The sequence below is a fragment of the Nycticebus coucang genome, chromosome 3 (genome assembly GCF_027406575.1).
Source record: "Nycticebus coucang isolate mNycCou1 chromosome 3, mNycCou1.pri, whole genome shotgun sequence".
Taxonomy (NCBI): Eukaryota; Metazoa; Chordata; class Mammalia; order Primates; family Lorisidae; genus Nycticebus; species Nycticebus coucang.
This window is the reverse complement of record NC_069782.1, coordinates 10,569,813-10,586,312: the sequence shown is the minus strand read 5'-3', so window position 1 is coordinate 10,586,312 and position 16,500 is coordinate 10,569,813. Positions and strand designations below refer to the sequence as shown.

At 45.5% G+C, this 16,500-nt stretch overlaps 1 protein-coding gene and 1 non-coding gene across 4 annotated transcripts in view; one reads left to right on the top strand and one right to left on the bottom strand.

Annotated features, from left to right (window-relative positions):
- Nucleotides 1-359: 359 nt before the first annotated feature.
- The window catches only part of EIF3L (eukaryotic translation initiation factor 3 subunit L), a 38,431-nt gene continuing 22,290 nt past the window's right edge, over nucleotides 360-16,500 (top strand). The window contains exons 1-5 of one of the 3 annotated variants that reach the window (XM_053584015.1): nucleotides 360-484; nucleotides 965-1,013; nucleotides 2,832-3,042; nucleotides 7,949-8,028; nucleotides 12,875-12,936. In XM_053584015.1, coding sequence (XP_053439990.1) covers nucleotides 452-484; nucleotides 965-1,013; nucleotides 2,832-3,042; nucleotides 7,949-8,028; nucleotides 12,875-12,936 — 435 coding nt within the window. In that variant the 5' untranslated portion in view covers nucleotides 360-451. Of the gene's footprint in view, nucleotides 485-964; nucleotides 1,014-2,831; nucleotides 3,043-7,948; nucleotides 8,035-12,874; nucleotides 12,937-16,500 lie in introns of those variants that run through there. The other 2 variants (XM_053584014.1, XM_053584016.1) reach the window with 2 other exon arrangements.
- LOC128582669 (U6 spliceosomal RNA) lies at nucleotides 16,354-16,460 on the bottom strand. The gene has a single exon (XR_008379116.1). It is a non-coding gene; the product is annotated as a U6 spliceosomal RNA (small nuclear RNA).

The following is a 16,500-nucleotide window of genomic DNA, read 5'->3' as shown; positions in this document are numbered from 1 at the left end:
TCGCAAGCGTAGTCTTTTGAAGTCTGAACGTTTGAAGACCTTTCTGGGGGCAGGCAAGCCACTTAGACCTAAATCCAAGGTCAGGCCCCCTATAGCCGAACTTTCCTTCACGCGAGAATCCACCGAGGCAGTAGTCAGCCATCTTTTGTGTGGCATTCTTTCTGATTTCCCTTTGTTCACCCTTTAGGCCAACTGCTGCGTATTCGTAGTTCGTAATTTACACAAGTACTATAGAGTTACATTCGTTGAGTAGCTGCTACTGACGACAAAAGAAAAATTCCCGTTATTTGTAGTCTTTATCATTCCTAACATGGGTATCTCAGACTCCCAGGTACTACCCGGGACTTCCGGTTTCCCGGCGGGCCAAAGGAGGGCGGAACTTCCTGCCTCGTGACGCTAGGGCGGGCCGCTCTTTTCGCTCTTTCCGGCGGTGTTCCCGAGCGCCGCAGCCATGTCCTATCCAGCTGACGACTATGAGTCTGAGGTAACGTGGTCCCAAGTGCGCGGTGGGCTCTGCGACGCGGTGGGACTCTCTAGGTGCTGGGCCCCGAGGCGGAATAGTGTCCGGGATCCTCCGTGGGCCGCGACTAGCTCCGGCCGGCCTCCTGCGCGGCCCTGGTGCTGCTCCTACAGCTCCGCCTCCTCCGACTCGGGCTCACTCCGCGTGTCTGCTCAGCCTGTCGGAGACTGGTCTGTCGTGTGTTTCTGTAACCGAGTTCCGTCTGATCAAACCCCATTGATTTCCACAGTCTTTTGGGTTTTGCTCTACCTTGTCCCATCCGTATTGGTGTATTGCTATTGTCTACGTATTTTCCCTTTTCTCGCAGGCACGTAAGTTCCTCAAAGATAGGGACTGTGTCTTACCTGATTTTCTTTAAGCTTGTGCTTGGTACATAGGCTCTACGACGAGCACTTCGAATTCACGAATTGGGGACGGTTCTTCACTTTGTCTCTTTTCTACTAGGCGGCTTATGACCCATATGCCTACCCGGGCGACTATGATATGCACACAGGTGAGACAATGGGTTTGGCTAGCTAAGTACTCGTAGAGATTAGGACCTTTTTGAATGTCTCAGAACCAGCTCTGAAAGGCATCTGTTAAAAACTTGCTTTTTCGGGCGGCGCCTGTGGCTCAGTAGGGCGCCGGCCCCATATACCGAGGGTGGCAGGTTCAAATCCGGCCCCTGTCAAACTGCAACAACAACAAAATAACCGGGTGTTGTGGCGGGCACCTGTAATCCCAGCTACTCTGGAGGCAGAGGCAAGAGAATCGCCTAAGCCCGAGAGCTGGAGGTTGTTGTGAGCTCTGATGCCAGGGTACTCCACCAAGGGCAACAAAGTGAGACTCTGTCTCAAAAAAAAAAAAAAAATCAACTGCTTCTTCATGGTCCAGGTTTGGAGTCAGTCATTAGCTTTTAGAGGTAAGGATTGTATAGAGCTTCATAAACCAGGTTTTTATTGTAGTCCACCTCATTGTATTAGAAGAGAAAGATTACTGACCTGGCTATAAATTTTTAGCCAAAGCAGAAAATTTTTGTTTTTTTTTGTTTTTTCTTTCTTTTTTTTTTTTTTTTTGGCAGCTTTTGGCTGGGGCTGGGTTTGAACCCACCACCTCTGGCATATGTGGCTGGCGCCCTACTTCTTTGAGCCACAGGTGCTGCCCTGTTTTTTGTTTTTTCTTGGGACACTCACTCTGTAGACCTGGGCAGAGTGCTGTGTCCATAGCTCACAGCAACTTCAAACTCATGGGCTAAGTGATCCTCTTGCCTCAGCCTCCCCAGTAGTTAGGACTGTAGGCACCTGTCACAGTGCCTGGGTAATTTTTTAGAGACGGGGGTCTCACTCTTAGGCTGGTCTCAGACTTGTGAGCAGGCAGTCCACCTGCCTCGGCCTCCCAGAGTGCTAGGATTACAGGCATGAGCACTTGGCCTTAGCAGAATGTCTTTTTTTTTTGTAGAGACAGAGTCTCACTTTATGGCCCTCGGTAGAGTGCCATGGCCTCACACAGCTCACAGCAACCTCCAACTCCTGGGCTTAAGGGATTCTCTTGCCTCAGCCTCCCGAGTAGCTGAGACTACAGGCGCCCACCACAACGCCTGGCTATTTTTTTGGTTGCAGTTTGGCTGGGGCCGGGTTTGAACCCGCCACCCTCGGTATATGGGGCCGGCGCCTTACGACTGAGCCACAGGCGCCGCCCAGCAGAAAGTCTTGATGGGAAAAACTTAAGTGATTCAAACCCAGCCCAAATGAAATCTTCTGGGGAGAGTTTTGAGGTTTCCTGAAATGTTATAGTGATTTGGCTTAGTGTTATATGTTGTTCTGAGTGCTTTACGTGAAATGTTTCATTTATTACCTACAACAATTCTATAAAGTATGTAAATAATGTCTCCTGATAATGAGAAAAAGTGCAGAGGCTTAGTAACTTGCTGCAAGTCATATAGTTTGGAGGTGGCAGGTATTCCTTCAGAAAATACTAAGTGCCTGTTACCACTTAACCCTTCCTACACTCTCACTCCTCTTTCCCATTATACCTAACTGTTTGAGGTCCTGAGGTTACAGCTGGATACAAGACAGATGAGGTTCTTGACCTCCCAGACTTTAGATTCCAAGGGGCAAAACAGATACAAGTAAAAATAACTCTAAATAGTGCTAATTGTTTTGAAGAAACAGGGAGATTGGATTGGGAGGTTTATATCTCTTGAGTTTTTAAAACAGAACTATATTGGTTTTTATTGACTCAATTTAGTTTGTGGGGTAGTCATGCCCTTTTGTTCCATCATGCGTGTGGGTTTGTAAATACTCCATAAGTAGTTGTTGTGTCCAATCTCTAGGAGATCCAAAGCAGGACCTTGCTTATGAACGTCAGTATGAACAGCAGACCTATCAGGTGATCCCTGAAGTGATCAAAAACTTCATTCAGTATTTCCACAAAACTGTCTCGGATTTGATTGACCAGAAAGTGTATGAGCTACAGGCCAGTCGTGTCTCCAGTGATGTCATTGACCAGAAGGTATACGAGATCCAGGACATCTATGAGAACAGGTATGGGCCACTGGCTAACCTCTTGGTGGATGGGCCTGGGGATGTAATTCCTACAAACACAGTGATGTTGAACCATTTTTCTGTGAAGAGTGCTCCAGGGTATCTTTGTGATTCCTGGGGCCTAGGGACATACTTTTTGTTTGTTTGGTTTTGTTTCGTTTGTTTTTCGAGACAGGGCTCTTGTCACCCTGCCAAGAGTGCAGTGCTCATCACAACCTCAAACCTCTGGTCTTCAGGCAATCCTCCTCCCTCGGCCTCCTCAGTAGCTGGGACTGCAAGGGTGTGCAACCATGCCTGGCTAATTTTTCTAAAAAAAAAATTTTTTTTTTTGTAGGATGTCTTGCTCTTGCTCAGGCTGATCTCAGACTCAAGTGCTCCTACCACCTAAGCCTCCTAAAGTGCTAGGGTTATAGGAGTGAGCCACTGTACCTGGCCAGGGACATGTAGTTTTTTTGGACTTTGTATCTCTAGAGACTTGTACAGGGCCTAAAATATTATCACTATTAATTCTAATAATAGCAATTCACTGTTATCAGATTAAATCAGTGTTTATGGTGCTTTATAAAAATAAATTTATGCATTTTTCACAGTAACCCAATGAAGTAGGTACTGTTTTTCTCATTTTTACAGATGAAAAAATAGGAAGTAGTAAATAATCACATCGTTTTTCAGTTTGTGGGTTTTTTTTTTTTTTTTTTTTTGAGACAGTCTCACTTAGTCACCCTCGATTTGAGTGCTGTGCTGTCATAGCTCACAGCAATCTCAAACTCTTGGGCTCAAGCCATTCTCTTGGCTCAGCCTCCTGAGTAGCTGGGGCTACAGGTGCCCGCCACAACACCCAGCTATTTTTATTTATTTATATTTTGCAGAGACAGAGTGTCATTTTATTGCCCTTGGTAGAGTGCCGTGGCGTCACTCTGCTCACAGCAACCTCCAACTCATAGGCTTAGGCTATTCTCCTACAGGCACCCACCACAACGCCCGGCTACCATCTATTTTTAGATATGGGGTCTATGTACACTTGTTCAAGCTGGTCTCAAACTCCTGAGCTCAAGCAATCCACCCACCTCAGCCTCCTGGAGTGCTGGGATTACAGGAATGAGTCACCGTGCCCAGCAAATCATATAGCTAGTTAAATGCCTGTTCTGAGTTTTGAACCTGCACTTTCTTTTTTTTTTTTTATTTTTATTATGATTATGATTATTATTTTTTTTTTTGTAGAGACAGAGTCTCATTTTACTGCCCTCTGTAGAGTGCTGTGGCGTCACATGGCTCACAGCAACCTCCAGCTCTTGGGCTTATGTGATTCTCTTGCCTCAGCCTCCCGAGCAGCTGGGACTACAGGCGCCCGCCACAACGCCCGGCTATTTATTATTATTTATTTTTTTATTTTTTATTTTTTTTCAGTTTTTGGCTGGGGCTGGGCTTGAACCCACTACCTCCAGCATATGGGGTCAGCACCCAACCCTTTGAGCCATAGGCGCTACCCTGAACCTGTACTTTCTGACACCAGAGCCTAATTTCTTTTTTTTTTGTAGAGACAGAGTCTCACTGTACCGCCCTCGGTACAGGGGGTAGAGTGCCGTGGCATCACATGGCTCTCAGCAACCTCTAACTCTTGGGCTTCGTGATTCTCTTGCCTCAGCCTCCCGAGCTGCTGGGACTACAGGTGCCCGCCACAACACCCGGCTATTTTTTTGTTGCAGTTTGGCCGGGGCTGGGTTTGAACCCGCCACCCTCGGCATATGGGGCCGGCGCCCTACTCGCTGAGCCACAGGCGCCACCCTAGAGCCTAATTTCTAAACTGCTGTGTAGTTTCTCAGTGCATACCAGGGTGAGCCACCATCTAGAACCTTTCAGAGGATTGGCCTTGTGTGATAGGCTTTAGAGGGAAGACAGATCAGTCAGGACTGGGCTAGTCAGGAAAGATTTCACCAAGGGAGTACAATTTAAGCACATCTTAGAAGGTTAGAAGAGAGAAAGCAAATAGACGCCTATTGGATCAGTGAATAAAAGTTAATCTCTGATGTATGTTTCCTTCATTCCCCAGGTCTTTCTAGTCATATGTGTATAGATTAGTGCTGATCAATAGGAATTATGTTTGCAATGTGTTGAAAAAGTGAAAAGAGGTAAAAAAAAAAATTTACCTAAAATAATGATTTCTACATATAATGAATATATTTTTATTTATTTATAAATAAATAAATAAACTCTGTCTCACTATGTCACCCTTGGTACAGTGCTATGGCGTCACAGCTCACAGCAACCTCAAACTTTTGGGTTTAAGCGATTATCTTGCCTCAGCCTCCCGAGTAGCTGGGACTACAGGCACCCACCACAATGCTTGGCTATTTTTTTGGTTGCGGTTGTCATTGTTCTTTTAGCTGGCTCGGGCTGGGTTTGAACCCGCCAGCCTAGGTGTATGTGGCCAGTACCCGACTGACTGAGCTATGGGCACGCCTATAATCAATATTTAAAACTAATGAAATATGTGATTGGAAAAATAGATCCATATACTGAGGTCATTGCAGATATACCTAAAAGTTTTCTAATAACTGAGTTAAGTATTGGTTTAAAATTTAAATAAAACCTAAATGAAATTTAAAATTAAGTTCTTCAGTAACAGTAGCATAAGTAGCTAGTGGCTACTGTATTGGGCAGTGCAGGCAGATGTAAATGATAGTTGAAGCCAAGCATGTGGTCATTGTTTCCTTAGGAGAATGTAGTTTAAAGAATGGCTGGTGTAGCCGGGCGTTGTGGCGGGCGCCTGTAGTCCCAGTTGCTCGGGAGGCTGAGGCAAGAGAATCGCATAAGCCCAGGAGTTGGAGGTTGCTGTGAGCCGTGTGAGGCCACGGCACTCTACCGAGGGCCATAAAGTGAGACTCTGTCTCTACAAAAAAAAAAAAAGAATGGCTGGTGTTGGGGTGGCACCTGTGGCTCAGTGAGTAGGGCGCTGGCCTCATATATCGAGGGTGGAGATACAAACCCAGCCCTGGCCAGATTGCAACAAAAAATAGCCAGGCATTGTGGCGGGCGCCTGTGGTCCTAGCTACTTGGGAGGCTGAGGCAAGAGAATCGCTTAAGCCCAAGAGCTGGGGGTTGCTGTGGGCTGTGACACTACGGCACTCTACAGAGGGTGACAAAGTGAGACTTTTCTTTTTTTTTTGTAGAAACAGAGTTTCACTTTATGGCCCTAGGTAGAATGCCATGGCATCACATAGCTCACAGCAACCTCCAACTCCTGGGCTTAAGCGATTCTCTTGCCTCAGCCTCCCAGGTAGCTGGGACTACAGGCGCCTGCCACAACACCCGGCTATTTTTTTGTTGCAGTTCGGCTGGGGCCGGGTTTGAACCCGCCACCCTCGGTATATGGGGCCAGCACCTTACCGACTGAGCCACAGGTGCCGCCCCAAAGTGAGACTTTCTTAAAAAAAAAAAAAAAGAATGGCTGGTGTCTGAGGAATTATGTTTCTTTAGCTGGGGGCAGGTAAGCAAAGAAAGAGGACCCAGTACAAGACGGCAGGAGGGAAAAGTAGGTAGTAAATCAGCAGAGAAGAAGGTATTCAGAGGAGATTTTGAAGAAGGGGATGATTAACAAATGTTTAATGCTTTAGTGAGGTCTGGATGGGAAAGGAACCATTTGAATTTGTCAACTTAGAGGGTTCTTAATAACTTTAGCCTGGTCAGTTTCAGTGGCACAATAGTGGCAGCAGGCAGATGACAGTGGCGTGTGAAAGGAGAATAGGTAAGTATAGGAGATTTGCAGGGTTATTGAGAAGCTTTCTGTTTAATTCTATGTTTTGAGTGGGGACTTGAGCATGTTTATATGATAGGCTGAAAGAGCCAGAGAATTGGGAGAGGTGGGGCAAAGTAGCTGCTAAGGGGTCAGGAGAGGGAAATGAAATAGTAGCTTCTTGTAGGTTTATGAAGCAGATTGGATATTGTAGGTGTGTTGTGACCACAGAATGTAGCAGACTGGTTTCCTTCTGTGTTTGGAGAAGAGCACAGTGTGCCAGCCAGTGGAAACACTGAGTGCTTAGGAGGTGAGGGTACTTGTGTCTGTCTGAAAAAGTAGCTGTTGGCTGTGCATAATGACTCATGACTGTAATCCACCCTAGCATTCTGGGAAGCCAAGGGAGGAAGACTGCTTGAAGTCAGGCGTTTGAGACCAGTCTGAACACAAGTGAGACCCCCATCTCTACCAGAAATAGAAAAAATTAGCCTGATGTGATGGCATGCCCCTGTAGTCCCAGTTACTTAGGAGGCTGAGGCAGGAAGATTGCTTGAGCCCAAGAGTTTGAGGTTGCAGTGAGCTGTGATGGTGGCACGGCACTCTAGCCAGGATGACACAGTGAGACTCTATCTCAAATAAATAAAAAGCAGTTCACACATCAGAGAATAGCAAGCAGTTAAATGTGACTGTGATTTATGATACAGAGATGATCCTGAAAAGCTTAGTAGGTGTCTAACATGTAAGAAAAGTGTTTTTATTGTGTTAAGAAAGACTGCCCGACTAGGTGCCCGTGCTCAGTGGTTAGGATGCCGGCTACATACACTGAGACTGGTGGGTTTGAAACCAGCCTGGGCCTGCTAAAACAACAATGAACAACTACAACAACAACAACAACAACAAAAAATAGCTGGGCATTGTGGCAGGCGCCTGTAGCCCCAGCTCCTTGGGCGGCTGAGGCAAGAGACTCGCTTTAAGCCCAAGAGTTTGAGGTTGCTGTGAGCTGTGATGCCATAGAACTCTACCAAGAAAGACTGCCTGAATGGCAGAGTTGGGTTGAGGAACTCTGGCCCTGGCTCTGTTTGTCTAAGCCTGCATTCTCCATTGTAAATTGCAAAGGTTGGTGGCCTCCAGTCCATCATTTGGAGTTCTAGAATTTTTCTGCTTTATTTTCAGCTGGACTAAGCTGACTGAAAGATTCTTCAAGAATACACCTTGGCCTGAGGCTGAAGCCATCGCTCCACAGGTTGGCAATGGTACGGGTGAGCTCTTTGTGTCTTCTGTACTGGGTTGGATCTCATGGCTAGGGGTAGTTAGAAAGATTAAGAGGTCTCTGTCTTGCTTACCGTTTTGTTTGCTCAGGGCTCAGGAGTAGTAGGCCCTTAGTGAAATGACTTGTGGAATAAAGGCTGAGTAATTTGATGTAGTAATCCTTATCTGATGAAAACTGAAATTGAGACCTTTGACCTGGTTCATTCCCACTCCCTCTGATTATTTGGAGGTCAGTTTGGCTGTGCTGGTGTGGGCTGTCTGGCTTCCCTCCTTAACTTTCTTAGCCAATGTCCTTTAGATGGGTGTGCTAGGTGAATTCAGCTTTGTTATTCACATGTGGGTATACAGCTGTCTCAGCACTAGTATTTGTGAAAAGACCATTTTCCCCTGTTTTGATTATCTTGAAAACAGTTATTCTTCTAAGCATTTATTTTTGGACTTTCAATTCTGTTCCATTGATCAGTAAGTCTGTCCTATCCCTGTATTATACTTTCTTGATTACTGTAGCTTTGTAGTAAATTTGGAAATTGGGATGTGCAAGTCCTCTGTCTTAGTTCTTTTTCCAGATTTTTTTGGCTCTTCTGGGTGCCTTGGATTTCCTTGAGTATTTTGAGATCAGCTTGTTGGTTTCTGCAAAGTAGCCAACTAGGATTTTGATAGGAATTGCATTAAATCTGAAGTTCAGTTGGGGGAATATTGCCATCTGAGCAATATTAAGTCCTCTAATATCTTGCCATTTATTTAGGGCTTCAATTTTTCCCCCTTAACCACCTGATTAATAGAGAGATCATCAGTTTCTTTCAACAGTGTTTTGTAGTTTTCATTGTATAAGTTTTAACAACAAAACAAAGTTACACTTGACATTTTTTAAACACTTTTATTATCGTCTGACCACAGGTTTAAAACTCATTCTGAAATATTTTCTCTAGTTCTCAAATGGTATAGTCTCTAATACTTTGCCTGTAAGAAATAGAATTTTGTGTCTATTAAGAAAAAGAGGAGGGCGGCGCCTATGGCTCAGTGAGCAGGGCGCCGGCCCCATATACCGAGGGTGGCGGGTTCAAACCCAGCCCCGCCAAACTGCAACAAAAAAATAGCCGGGCGTTGTGGCGGGCACCTGTAGTCCCAGCTACTCGGGAGGCTGAGGCAGGAGAATTGCCTAAGCCCAGGAGTTGGAGGTTGCTGTGAGCTGTGTGACGCCACAGCACTCTACCGAGGGCAATAAAGTGAAACTGTCTCTACAAAAAAAAGAAACTGAGAACATTTAAAAATGTATATTTGGGGCGGCACCTGTGGCTCAAGGAGTAGGGCGCCGGTCCCATATGCCGGAGGTGGCAGGTTCAAACCCAGCCTCGGCCAAAAATCACAAAAAAAAAGAAAAAGAGGAGTCTCTTATTATATTATGAAACAGGTGAAGATTCAGAGGACTCATAGAAAAGAAGGAGATCTGGGCTGCGCTTGTGGCTCAGTGACTCGGGCGCCGGCCCCATATACCGAGGGCGGCGGGTTTGAATCCGGCCCCGGCCAAACTGCAACATAAAAATAGTTGGGCATTGTGGCGGGCACCTGTGGTCCCAGCTACTTGGGAGGCTGAGGTTAAGAGAATCGCCTAAGCCCAAAAGCTGGAGGTTGCTGTGAGCAGTAACACCACTGCACTCTACTGAGGGCGACAAAGTGAAACTCTGTTGCTTAAAAAAAAAAAAAAAAGTAAATAAATATTAAAAAAGAAAAGAGGGAGGCGCCTGTGGCTCAAGGAGTAGGGCGCTGGTCCCATATGCCGGAGGTGGTGGGTTCAAACCCAACCCTGGTCAAAAACCACCAAAAGAAAAGAAGGAGATCTGGTATAAAAATTGTCCCTCTTCTGTCCTGAGTTTTCAGTTTCTGTCTATGAAAACTAGTGTTGGCTCGGTGCCTGTAGCTCAAGCAGCTGGGGCATCAGCTAAATACACCGGAGCTGGCGGTTTTGAACCCAGCTGGGGCCTGCCAAACAACAAGGACAACTCCAACCAAAAAATAGCTGGTGTTGTGACAATTACCTGTAGTCCTAGCTACTTGTGAGGCTGAGGCAAGAGAATTGCTTCAGCCCTAGAGTTTTGAGGTTGCTGTGAGCTGAGACGCCATGGCACTGTATGGAGGGTGAGACTGTCTCGAAAAAAAAGAAAACAACTAGTGTTGTTAGCATTTTCTTGTTAACCTTTCTGTAATACTCTGTGCATATGTAAACAAATAAGGATAACTCTTTTGTTCTTTTTTACATAGACAAAACATCCATTTTCTCTTTTTTTTTCTTTTTTAACCTATATTTTTGGAGAATGTCTTGCGTCTACCAAGAGTTCCCAAGACCACCGCCAGGTTTGATGATTTGCTAGGACTCAGCATATAGTTGTATCCACATTTATGAGGATTTACAGCAAAAAAATATAAATCAAAAATATAAATCAAAATCAGCAAAGGCACATGGGGCAAACCATAGAGGACACCAGGTACAAACCTCTGAGAATCCCCTCCCCAGTGAAAAATCACATGGGACACTTAGTCACTTCAGCAGCAGATTATGACAACACATGTGAATGTCTATCAGGGATGTTCATTACAAACTCACAGTCCTGGTCTTTTTTTTTTTTTTTTTTTTTTTGTAGAGACAGAGTCTCACTGTACCGCCCTCGGGTAGAGTGCCATGGCGTCACACGGCTCACAGCAACCTCTAACTCTTGGGCTTACGCGATTCTCTTGCCTCAGCCTCCCGAGCAGCTGGGACTACAGGCGCCCGCCACAACGCCTGGCTATTTTTTTGTTGCAGTTTGGCCGGGGCTGGGTTTGAACCCTCCACCCTCGGCATAATGGGGCCGACGCCCCACTCACTGAGCCACAGGTGCCACCACAGTCCTGGTCTTTATTGGAGCTTGGTCATGTAGGTGCCTCTCCCTATGACATACCAAAATTCTAGACTCCCAGGAGGAAAGCCATTATTCAACATAAGTCTTCTCACTTGACAACACCACAGACCACTTGTGTCAGTTGGGGAATGGTGGGAACCCTCCCAAAATACCAGATGCCCACTAAAAACCAACCTTGTTTTTTTCCTCTTGAGTCACAAAGCAGCAGACAGAAACCAAACTTGCAAGCAGGCATTTTTAAGGTTAGCAGTCTCAGGTCTAACCTCTGTTAGTTCTTTTCTGCAGCTTCAGTACCTAAAGAACTTCTTTTTTCTATTTATTTATTTATTTTGAGACAGAGCCTCAAGCTGTCACCCTGGGTAGAGTACCATGACATCACAGCTCACAGCAACCTCCAACTCCCGGGCTCAAGCGATTCTCCTGCTTTCGCCTCCCAAGTAAATGGCACTACAGGCGCCCACCACAACACCCGGCTATTTTTTGGTTGCAGCCATCATTGTTGTTTGGCGGGCCCAGGCTGGATTTGAACCTGCCAGTTCATGTGTATGTGGCTGGCGCCTTAGCTCCTTGAGCCACAGGTGCTGAGCCAGAACTTATCCTTTCTTATTCTTTCTTTTTAATGGCAGCATCATATCAATAGGATAAATTCCTTTAGATAGGGTTTCTGAATCAAAGATAATACAAGGTCTGATAAGTTCACAGACTCATAAAAGTGCCACATACCTCATTGCTATTTATCACTATGGTCACCTTTGAATTACTTCCCTTGGGAAACTATATACTGATGCCAGCACCTAGTCCCTCCTTCAAAGCAGTTTTGGAACTCTTTGTGGTGTGACCATCAGAACTGTTGTACACACATAAAAACACACACAATAATGAGTGGCAGTATCTTGCCACTCAGCAAGATACTGCCACATGTTAACACGAATACAGCTTTGATACGCCAAGATTATGAAAACTTAACTACATTGTTCATACCATGCTGATAATGTAAGTACACAGTGTCTAGTTCACAAACTTAATTGTCAGATCTCATACAATGACAGCTCTGTTAGTCATTCCAGGAAATGAGTTCCAGAATTGCTTTGACAGGTAAATTAGGCGCTAGCATTGGTGCATAGCTTCCTAAAGGGACTACTTCAAAGGTGACGTAGTGATACACATCAATGAGGTATGTAGTACTTTTTCTAGGATGAATTTGCAAACTTCATCGTCATACCTCATAGGTACATGTATTTGCAGTTTTTTTTTTTTTTGAGACAGTCTTACTTTGTCTTCCCTGGTAGAATATTGTGGCATCACAGCTCACAGTAACCTCAAACTCTTGGGCTTAAGCGATTCTCTTATCTCAACCTCCAACTAGCTGGGACTATAGGCACCTGTCACAATGCCTGGCTGTTTTTATTTATTTTTTTTTTTTTTGTGGTTTTTGGCCGGGGCTGGGTTTGAACCCGCCACCTCTGGCATATGGGACCGGCGCCCTACTCACTGAGCCACAGGCGCCGCCCCGCCTGGCTGTTTTTAGAGACAGGGTCTCACTCTTGCTCAGGCTGGTCTCAAACCTATGAGCTCAGGCAGTCTACCTGCCTTGGCCTCCAGAGTGCTGGGATTACAGGCACGAGTCACTGTGCCTGACCTGTATGCAATTTTGATAGTGGCATATTGCCCTCTGTGGAGCTATTACTATTTATTTATGTGCTGGTTTATTTAAGTAATTGGATGGCAAAAAGAAATAGCTCTGACTGAGATTAGGATGAGGTTGAATGAGAAATGGATTTTCTCATTGCATGTATTCTCGGGGCATATGTATAGGAGTTTAGATGTTTAGTCTCCAAAATCACCTTTATTCCTTCCTGCGAAGCATCTAAAATTGCCAGAAGACCCAAATTGTTTTGTGGATTCTGAAGCACTCTTCTGTCATCTCTTTCAGATGCTGTCTTCCTGATTTTATACAAAGAATTATACTACAGGCACATATATGCCAAAGTCAGTGTAAGTATTTAAGTATTTAAATCTCTGTTGCTGGGCTGCGCCTGTGGCTCAGTGAGTAGGGCACCGGCCCCATATACCAAGGGTGGTGGGTTCAAGCCCAGCCCTGGCCAAACTGTAACAAAACATAGCCAGGCATTGTGGCGGGCACCTATAGTCCCAGCTACTCGGGAGGCTGAGGCAAGAGAATCACCTAAGCCCAGGAGCTGGAGGTTGCTGTGAGCTGTGATGCTATGGCACTCTACCGAGGGCAACAAAGTGAGACTCTGTCTCTAAAAATAATTAAATAAATCTCTGTTGCTAGAGATTTTTTAAACTCATGTTATTTTTGTCCCTTGATACAAGAGTGATCAGTGTATTTTTGAGCTTTCTGTTAAGAAATGATAGAGAGGCCTGGCGTCCGTACCACAATGGTTATGGCACCAGCCTTATACACCGAGGCTGGCAGGTTTGAACCCAGCCCAGGCCAGCTAAGCAACAATGACAACTGCAACAAAAAATAGCCAGGCTTGGTGGCGGGCACCTGTAGTCCCATCTAATTGGGAGGCTGAGACAAGAGAATCGCTTAAGTCCAAGAGTTTGAGGTTGCTGTGAGCTGTGACGCCATGGCACTCTACCGAGGGTGACATACTGAGACTCTGTTTAAAAAAAAAAAAGAATAATTTTAACCCAGAAAGCTGTTCCAAACTAAAAATATGTAGCCTCTCTGTTCTTTGTGATTCCTCTGTCCCCATAATTGTCCATGACTGGGCACTCAATACCGAGAACTGGGTTATTGCTGCTTCTGCTTGGGATTCCTTTTTCCCTTCAGTGCATCACCAGAGCCTCTTTATCTCTGAAATGTACATGATACTGTCACTGTGTGATGGGCACAATGCTAGTAGGCACTTGGCAAATATCTTCACATCTCTGATCCTCATAGCAGTCCTACAAAGTTAGCTGAGGTGCAGAGAGGTTACTTGTTTACACATTTATGCAACTAAGGGCAAAACTTCTTGAACTTGAACCCATATCGTTATAACACCAGTATTCTATATGTTGTTCCAATTTTGGGCATGGGCAGTTGTTGGATTCTTTTGTTCTTGATTTCCTTTTTTTTTTTTTTTTGTAGTTTTTGGTCAGGGCTGGGTTTAAACCCACCATCTCTAGTATATGAAGCCAGTGCCCTAATTGTTGACCCACAGCCGCTGCCCTGTTCTTGATTTCTAAATTTAAGAGTGCCCCAAGTCTCTTAAAATAATATTTGTACTGTTTATACTGATGACTTAAAAATCTGTCTTTAGCCCCACTCATCTATTAAAAGTCCAGACTTATAGGGCTGGGTGCCGATAGCTGAAGTGTCTAGGGCGCCAGCCACGTACGCCAAAATCAATCCAGCCTAGACCTGCCAAACAACAATGACAACTACAACCAAAAAATTGCTGGGCTTTGTGGCGGGCGCCTGTTAGTCCCAGCCGCTTGGGAGGCTTAGGCAAGAGAATCGCTTAAGCCCAAGAGTTTGAGGTTGCTGTGAGCTGTGACTCCAAGGCACCCTACCCAGGGCAACAGCTTGAGACTCAGTCTCAAAAAAAAAAAAAAAAAAAAAAAAAAAAGTCCAGACTTAGCCCTCTCTCCCCTCCTCTCTCTCTCCTCTCTCTGTCTCTCTTGGTCTCTCCTCTCTCTCCCCACCCCCCCTTTCCTCTCTCTCTCTTTTCTCCCCTTACTCTCTCTCCTTTTCTATCCTCCTTGGTGCTGCTCTGCAGCATCCCTCCCTCGCCAATAAAAAAAAAAAAGTCCGGACTTAGATGTCCAACTGACTGCTCAACATCTGTCTGCACTCACCTGTCTGTCATCTTAAGCTTTTTTTTTTTTTTGAGATAGAGTCTCACTATGTTGCCCTTGGTTGAGAGCTGTGGCGTCACACTCACAGCGACCTCCAATGCTTGGGCTTAAGCGATTGTCTTGCCTCAGCTGGGACTACAGGCACCCACCATAACACCTGGGTATTTTTTTTTTTTTGTAGAGACAGAGTCTCACTTTATGGCCCTTGGTAGAGTGCCATGGCATCACACAGCTTACAGCAACCTCCAGCTCTTGGGCTTAAGCGATTCTCTTGCCTCAGCCTCCCTAGTAGCCGGGACTACAGGCGCCCGCCACAATGCCCAGCTGTTTTTTGGTTGCAGTTCAGCCGGGGCCGGGTTTGAACCCGCCACCCTCGGTATATGGGGCCGGCGCCTTACCTACTGAGCCACAGGCGCCGCCCACACCTGGGTATTTTTTATGCAGTTGTCATTCTGTTTAGCTGGCCTGGGCTGGGTGTGAACCCGCGAGCCTTGGTGTATGTGGCTGGCGCCATAACCACTGTGCTACGGGCGCTGAGCCTGTTATCTTTTTTTTTTTTTTTTTTTTTTGTAGAGACAGAGTCTCACTTTATGGCCCTTGGTAGAGTGCCATGGCATCACACAGCTTACAGCAACCTCCAGCTCTTGGGCTTAAGCGATTCTCTTGCCTCAGCCTCCCTAGTAGCCGGGACTACAGGCGCCCGCCACAATGCCCAGCTGTTTTTTGGTTGCAGTTCAGCCGGGGCCGGGTTTGAACCCGCCACCCTCGGTATATGGGGCCGGCGCCTTACCTACTGAGCCACAGGCGCCGCCCACACCTGGGTATTTTTTATGCAGTTGTCATTCTGTTTAGCTGGCCTGGGCTGGGTGTGAACCCGCGAGCCTTGGTGTATGTGGCTGGCGCCATAACCACTGTGCTACGGGCACCGCCCTGAGCCTGTTATCTTAAACTTTAACACATTCAAAACTGATCTGTTATTTTCCCTCTAAGCCCATTCTTTTTTTGTTAATCATATCAGTAAATGGTACATTGTTCACCCAATTGGACTGAACATCTTGGTATTATTTTTTACTTTTCTCTGACTTGACATCTAGCCTTGCAACAAATCCTGTTCCACCTTATATTTGAATCAAGGACTACTTTTTTTTTTTTATTGTTGGGGATTCATTAACGGTACAATAAGCCAGATTACACTGATTGCAATTGTTAGGTAAAGTCCCTCTTGCAATCATGTCTTGCCCCCATAAAGTGTGACACACACCAAGGCCCCACCCACCTCCCTCCTTCCCTCTTTCTGTTTCCCCCCCATAACCATAATTGTCATTAATTGTCCTCATATCAAAATTGAGTACATAGGATTCATGCTTCTCCATTCTTGTGATGCTTTACTAAGAATAATGTCTTCCACGTCCATCCAGGTTAATACGAAGGATGTAAAGTCTCCATTTTTTTTAATGGCTGAATAGTATTCCATGGTATACATATACCACAGCTTGTTAATCCATTCCTGGGTTGGTGGGCATTTAGGCTGTTTCCACATTTTGGTGATTGTAAATTGAGCTGCAATAAACAGTCTAGTACAAGTGTCCTTATGATAAAAAAAATATGGAACGCTTCATGAATTCGCGTGTCATCCTTGCACAGGGGCCATGCTAATCTTCTCTGTATCGTTCCAATTTTAGTATATGTGCTGCCGAAGCGAGCACTTTTTTTTTTTTAAACAGTATTTCTTGCCTTCGGTAGAGT